The following is an 8069-nucleotide window of genomic DNA, read 5'->3' on the forward strand; positions in this document are numbered from 1 at the left end:
AAAATTTTTTTTTATTTATTCATTTTATTTTTCCGCCCACTTTGTAACGTATTATTTCACTTCTTAAACTTTTTCTAACACATTTGTCGTCACCCTCTTATATGTGTTTCCTCTTTTTAACTGTTGTTAAATACTCATGACACTTTGTCATCTTCTGGTACTTCGTCATCCTTGTACATATATATATATATATATATATTTTTACATTTTCCAAAAACCATTTGTCGTCACCCCCTAACTAATATATTCATATTTCTTTGCATTATATAACTTCATTTTTATTTTATTTCCTTAATTATGTTATTTTATCTACTTATTCAATTACCTATATATACATTTTATTTTCCACTTCTCTCATCACTTTATTTTATTAATTCCATTCTGTAAAATTATTCACTTTATGTCATTCTGTTTATATTTTCTATATTCATTGTTTGTTATATTGTTCTGTTCTTAGCCCTGATGAAGGCTAGAAACTCTAGCCAAAACGTTGGCACGATTAAATAAGTTACATGAACTTATTTATTTTTATTTTGACTGCACCCTCAACCATCTTCTCCTCGTATATAATAATTTTCTAATTTAGGAATAACTAAGTAAAAATAGAATGATACATATCATTACTTATAATACAAGTATATACATAAGAAAATATAGTTAGGGTAGTTAATACAATATAGGATATAATAATAATGATTGTAAAAGAAGTAAATAAAGAATATTATTAAAAAAAAAATTTGATGAACTGTTGTTTTTTATATATCGTGAAAATAATAATTTATCTACACTGATAATAGTAATAGTAAAGATAACAGGAGTAATATGGAAAATTTAAAGTGAAATAAGGCTATTTTAAAAATCTGAAGTGAAAGTTTACAAAATAAAATAAAAATATATATAAGTACTAGTAAGATGAAAAAAGAGGTATATAAAAAGATTAAAAATAAGTAATAAAGTTTAGAAATAATTAACAAAATGTGTGATAGAATGTTAACAATACAGGTGATGATAATAATGAGTGAAATAAGTTAATAGATACATGTGAAGTAAAAGTTAACAAAAAAGCAAAACAAAGTAAATGTCAAAGTTAATAAAACAAAAATAAATAAATATAAGTGAATGTAGCGATAGATAATAGAAGTGATAGGGAGATAACAAACAGGTGAAAAACAAAAGTATAATAGAAAAATTTGGTGATGATAATAAAATGAGCATAAAATTATTGAGTCTTAAGTTTAATATATTGCTGTAGGTATGTGAGATACAGTTTTTATCAATATTGTGGTTAACTGGAAGGGGTTCAAGATGTATATAAATGGATTCTGAGATGAGTCTCTTTTGGTAATTTGGAACAGTGGCTAAAAGGCAAATACGAGGGTGGTAAGAGTTCTCTTGGCCCCGATGTTTCTAACATTGTACTTAATGACCTTCTTGATTTGGTCATCCCTTTATTCCATTACGACATTTTATTTATCAAAAAATATGTAGACGACAAGAAAGGTTGTCTACATATTTTTTGATAAATAAAATGTTGTTATGGAATAAAGGGATGACGGAATCAAGGATCAATTTACCTTATTGTTATAATGTTCTTAGTTGTTTTTTTGTATCTTTTTAGCCCTGCAAAGTGGGGCGAAACGTCGGACATTAAATAGTTAAAAACTATATGTTCTTTTTTGACCGCAACCCTGACCATCTTCTTATATTCTCAATTTATGTTGAGAATTTTTCACTTAGTTGTTAAATTATTCTTTTACAGAGTTTGGTGGCCCTTTATGGTTGTGTTATTTTATCTACTTGCACCAGTTCCTACACTTCTTGCTCGGAGGTACACTGAGCATACAGGATCTCCAAACTCTAGCATGGAAGTGGCAATATTCATTACAATGTTTTTTGTAGTATCTTCCTTTGCTTTACCTATAGTACTTGCCCGCTCTCCTGTTGGCAATCCTGCTGTAAGACACTTTTTTTTTAATATCTCTAATCAGTAATTTTATTTCTTTTTTTTTTTTAATTTAATGATGTTATAAGCACACATCTATGGTTTCTGTGCGAAGAAATAAAGAATTGTAGTTAATTATTCAATTAGGCTACTTTTTAAAGCTATATACATATTGTATATGTGCATGCACCAGTGGGTTTTGTGATGCTAAGAACATATATTAAAATTATTCTTTGATATAAACATATAGCCCTAGAGCTTGTTCTCTTAAGATTTTTTTTGTCACATCTACTCACATTTTGTAGAATCCAGTGAGTGATTAGTGGATGATTTCACTGCAACTATAATGGTTTGTAAACTTTGAGTTTAAACCAGTTTTTTATTTAATTTTGAAATCCACTGCTCCATACCAACTAATGCCATAATGAATGACTGGATGGATAAAACTTATGTATACATTTTTTTGTGTTCAATATTCAGCTAGCTAGTTTTTACAAGAGGTATCCTTGATATTTTTAAGTACTCATTGGGATTTACTTCTTCCCTTTCAGTTGTGAATTCAGCATGATTTTAAAATAAAATGGGTTACTCTCATTCTAAATATTATTTTACTTTAGTTACGAGTTTTTTTTTTTTCCTGAAATATTTTAAGATTTTTGTATATTTGGTTTTCAAGAATTTGCTAGGAAGCACTCATTTATAGGTATTAATGTATCCAATGATTAAGAAGATCAAGGTTTCAGCCATGTTGATGTTTTTCCCCAGAATTGGTTACTGTTCTGCTGTTCCATTCTTTTTCTCAATCTAATCAGTTGATTAGTTTGTGAATCTTGAGTCAATAATACAACTATTATATTGAGGCGATGTTTCACAACTTTATTGTTTGTATAGTCATGCCCTACAATGAAAAAAACAACAGTATTTTAGATCAAATAATTTTTAAAAAATTACTTGAACATAGTATAATTTAGATTAATAAATATTACAATTAAAACCGTACTTACAATTGTCTATTACAGTTTGTTCTACATTGCTCTGATACAAATAACTCAAGGTTTGTGCTGGAACTGAATAGGGGAGAAATGAAGAAAGGTAAATGTTTGGAGGAACGGTTTGTTTTGGTTTTTCCAACACGTTAATGTTTTTTCTAGCAGGTAGTCCTTCTGTTATTTCTGTTTTGTCTATCTATATTTAATGTTGTTAATTATGTCTTATATATTTATTAGGCTAGAGCAACATGAATTTAAATTTTGTATACCTGGTTTTTGTAGATAACCTGATTCTTATATTTTTCTATATTTATATCATTTCTTATACATTTTGCTTAAAGTTGGTTTTTCTGATTTTTGGTGTATCAAATTTGAATTTATGTTATGTTTGTCTAAAATATGTGGTGAGAGCAGTTTGGTCAGGTTTGTTGAGTTTTTTAATAATAGGGGTACAACTATATTTGTGTTGATATAACCTTCTTTTGAGATTCTGTTCTGAAGTTCCAAAATAGGATTTTCTGCAATTCTCCTCATAGGGAATTTCATTCACTTTATTAGATTGTAGCTCTATTTTGTCTTTTGTATTGGTGTAAAGTTTGGATAAAGTTACTGTGTTTTTGTATGTAATAGTATAATTGTTTTAGCTATTGTTTAGAGTTTTTAATATCCTATCTGAGAGTGTTGGTATATAAAAAATTATGTAATATCTTTTGCTGTTGGTTTTCTTGGGGTTTAGTTTTGTCAATGTTAGTGTTTTTTTTTAATAATTGGTAGACTAGTTAATGTGGGTACCCTTTTTTAAGAGGAGATCTATTACTTTTTTTTCTCCTGTTTTTATGTATTTAGGTGTTGTTAATTTTTGTGCCTGGTTTATTAAATTTTTAGCAGTAATCATTATATATCTTTTTGGACATTCACTGTTATTAGATAATGTATGTGTCTTCCAGAGTCTATGGTTTTTTTTTTTTTACCATTTTGTTTCTTTTTCCCCATTTGAGTTTCTAATTAAAAGTACAGTGACATATTGATAATCCGAACTAATTACTGTAGGGGGTATTTGGATTACAGAGAGTATTAGGAAAAATGGTGTAAAAAAAAAAAATCAACATTTTTACATATTTTATTGGAAATTTGACAGATTGAAGTTTAACAAAAATTTTGTTTTTTAAGAAATTGGTTATTAGTTTTTTGTTAAGACTTCTGCAGAAAATTCTTCACTGCTACTTCTCTCAGACATTTTGGAAAAGGACTTGCTGCCCTAATATATCAATCCCTGTTGCCCACTTTAGACAGCGATTAAAATGAGACACTGCTTCTTCATGGTTTATTGTTGTTGGTTCCTCAACGTGTCTTTCACCTTCTTTTTTATTGGTAGAGACTTCTGTAACACTGTAGGATTTCTTCATGAGTTTTAAATTTGAACTCATTCTCCTCATGACTTTCAACCCATACATTAACATCTATATCATTCACTAAAGTATCAGAGTTTCTACTTTTAATCAAGGTTGAAATAATCTGTTGACTGGTGTTGTCATTGTTGTCTGTTGATTCTTCATGGATGTTCTTTCTCTTTCCCAAACAATGAATTCTATTAATTGGCTATGATCTTTGACTGAACAGCCTCCCAAGCTGCAGCTAAAAATAACACATCTTTGAGATTAAAATTTTTCAATGTCGTAAGGATTTATTGCTGTTGTGCAACTACATACAAGAGCAGAACTGTATGGAAATGGAACTTGATTTTTTGAATCATACTTTAGTCCATTGGTTGTTGAAGAGAGGTACAGTTTGGTGGAAAAAACATCACTGTTATGTGCCCGTCATCACTCACTAAATCACACTCATCTGGATAGCCAGGGCAGTTAACATAAAAGAGAATGACTTTTTGTTCCAGATTCTGGGATTCCAAATATTTTCTCACTGATGGAACAAATTCTTCATGTAACTATTCCTTTTTTTTTTATTTAAGTGTTTCGACCACTAGGGCCATTTACACTGGATTTACAAAGTAGATTAAAATTGACATATTCACAAAGTTACAATTACAAAGTAAGAAAGTTACAAATTTACAATTACATATTAACAGTTATAATTTACATTTTATAAAGTTACAGTTGACATAGTGAGTAAATTACTATATTAAATTATGCTTCCACTTATACATGCTGGAATTAGAGTTAGACTATGTTTGATTATAGATATTAATTATTATTAAAAAATAGACACATTGGTGGATTTTCTTTTTTCATGAGATGACAGTGGGTAAGTAGATTATGGCCTATCCGAAGACGGGTTTTCGGGGAATCTTCTCTCTGTAGCAGATTCAAGTTTCTGGTTGGATGTTTCTTAACTTGTTGTCTCTCGTGATGAACCATTCGTCTTGTCACTCTTGTCATCAAATTTCTTTGATTCAAGAAATAACATCTTTGCATGTTGATGTTACGACTTGACCTGTCTTTATAGCTAGTCTGCCTTTTCATTCCCGGTGATCCCACAATGACCTGGCTGGCAGCCATAAAAACAAAACCCTACAACCCATGCTGTTCAAAGTTTTCAAATGCTGCTTCAACTCTATTATTAATCGGTGTGTTGAAGAAAAAAAAAATTATAGCAAATTAGGCTCCAGGATTTTAGAATTCAAATTTCAAGGTGAGAAGAAAAGTTAATGTGATATGATAGACGGTCAAGGTATGAAAATTTTTTTAAAAAATATAATAAGATTTTACAGAAAAATTTATTATAAATGAACACAATTTTGATCCTTATTTTTCTCTCAACTTTTTATTCTTAATAATTCTCTAATGTTTCGGCCCTCAGGCCATTTTCAAGGATACAACCTACAAAAATTTTTTTGTTTTTACATAACAATTACATTATTTTCTTCAACCTACATACTGATTTCTTTGGTCATACCTTCAATTCTGATGTCTTTTCTTTTTAAAAACCTTGCAGTCTAATTGCCCTTGTCACATCTTTAAAATAAATTAATCATTAAAATAATATCATAATCACTTCATAAATTTTTGTTTTTAAATAGATTTCTATACTTACATAACTTATTTTATTAAATTTGATATCCTAGATTTAAAACTTATTTTACAAACCACTTTCCCTTTTTTCATTTATATTTAAAACTTAAAAACAGAACCTACCTTCAACAGGTTAGGACTCTGTTATCACCTTATCATATAACAATAACTTTTTTATCATTAATTTACATTTTTAATATATTAGATTAACATTCATTTTTAAACTTATTTTGCTTATATTTAAAATCCATCATTAATATATATATTTTTTTTTATATTACATTTACCCCCCTTTAAAATTTATCCATTTACTAACCTTCTCTGTTTATTTATATAATAATTACATATTTATTCTGCTCAAAATTTCTGAATAATGGTTGTTTAGTCCCTTAGAATCTAATTTGAAATTGACAGTATAATTTATATTTTCTGAGATGTAAACCGATTCTAATATTTTTCTTCTAAAAATATTATTTTCTTTATGAATGACCTTGACATTTTCAAAATCAAATTTATGTTTATTTTGAACAACATTTTGAACCAATGCTGTTTTTTTGGGGTCCTTTTCCATATTTTTTACATCATTCCCATGTTGATACATTCTGTCTTTTATATATTGTTTGGTTTTTACCAATATATATGGCTGGACAATTAATGCATGGAATTTTATATACTAATCCAGATTAATATTTACTGTCTATTGGGTCCTTTGTTCTACTATACATTTTTTTTATTTTATTGTTTGGTTTGAAACTTAATGATATATCTCCCATATCATAATCCCTAAAAGATCTTTTTATTCCTTCTGACAATCCTTTTTATATTATTACAAGTATAGTATTTTTTGATATTTATTTCCCATATTTTCTTTATTAATCTTTTAGGATAAAAATTTTCTTGAAACATATTAAATAATTTTTCCTTTATTTTCATCAATCTAGTTTCATCCGTTATTTTTATTGCCTTATTAAAAAAGTTATTAATAACATTGTATTTCATGTGAATAGGATGACAGGATAAATAATTTAGAATTATATTACTGAATGTTTCCTTTTTTGTCCATTCTGTTAATAATGTATTTTCTTGCCTCATTATTAACATGTCCAGGAATCTTAACTCGCCCTCTTTTTCTATTTCCATTGTAAATTTTAATCTCTCGTGGTAATCATTTAAATATTTAAGCATCTTATCTTTATCTGTCTCTTTTATAATGCAGAAAATGTCATCAACATATTAGATTTAAGCCTCAGTTAATCTGTTATATTTTATTCTTATTGCTTAGCCTATTTTTATATTGTCATTATAACCCCCCATTTTCTTTTTTATTTTTCAACTTAAGGAAAACTTTCTTTTGTATAGAAACTATTAATTTATTAGTGCATATGATTTATTTTTTCTGCTTTGGTTAATTTATTTTAGTTTTTCTGATATATTTTCCAAACACATTTTTACTGCTTTATCTATTATTTTCATCCTATTTTTTATTTAATCTTCTAAGTAGCATTACTTTTCTTTTTATTTTCAAGCCAAGTAAATTATCTTTGTATTCAAATACTTATTTTATCTCTAGTAAATTATATTTATTATTTCTATATTTATCTAAATTTAATCCATCATTGTATTCAAATTGGCAAATAGTGAATGTACCCTCTCCCTTGATATTAACCCAAGCATCCATTCCAATATATTCTAAATTTCCCTTCCTTACTCCTATAATAAATTTGATCCACTCCTCATTTTTTCACACTCTTTCCTTTAGTCCTACATGACTAGCATCCTAACGACCTGTCATGTTAACTCCCAATCCCTTCCGGCCCATTATGACGAATTTCTCGATTACTTCCTCCAAAATTTCTACCACACCATTGCAGTCTCAGAAACGTGGCTTAAACCCAATATCCCAACTTCCTCTATCTCCATCCCCAACTATACGCTCCTTCGTCATGACCGAATAGACTGTACTGGTGGTGGAGTTGCTCTTTATGTTCACGACAGCCTGAGGGCCAAAGTCCTTTTAAAGTCTCCCTCCCTTGACACCCCTCATCTGGAATACATTTTTGTACAACTTACGTCATGCTCCTTTTCCCTCCTCTATATTGTTATCTATCG

General features: G+C 28.4%; 1 protein-coding gene across 6 annotated transcripts in view; it reads left to right on the top strand.

The window, feature by feature from the left end:
* The window catches only part of LOC106691635 (leptin receptor gene-related protein), a 26492-nt gene that overhangs the window by 11379 nt on the left and 7044 nt on the right, over window positions 1-8069 (top strand). For 5 of the 6 annotated variants that reach the window (XM_067047451.1, XM_067047453.1, XM_067047452.1 and 2 more), the window contains 2 exons: window positions 1760-1955; window positions 2962-3096. In XM_067047451.1, the coding sequence (XP_066903552.1) occupies window positions 1760-1955; window positions 2962-3081 (316 nt within the window). In that variant the 3' untranslated portion in view covers window positions 3082-3096. Of the gene's footprint in view, window positions 1-1759; window positions 1956-2961; window positions 3097-8069 lie in introns of those variants that run through there. The other variant, XM_067047456.1, reaches the window with a different exon arrangement.

This window comes from Halyomorpha halys, unplaced genomic scaffold (genome assembly GCF_000696795.3).
Source record: "Halyomorpha halys isolate HHAL.00 unplaced genomic scaffold, Hhal_1.1 Scaffold2582.1, whole genome shotgun sequence".
Classification (NCBI taxonomy): Eukaryota; Metazoa; Arthropoda; class Insecta; order Hemiptera; family Pentatomidae; genus Halyomorpha; species Halyomorpha halys.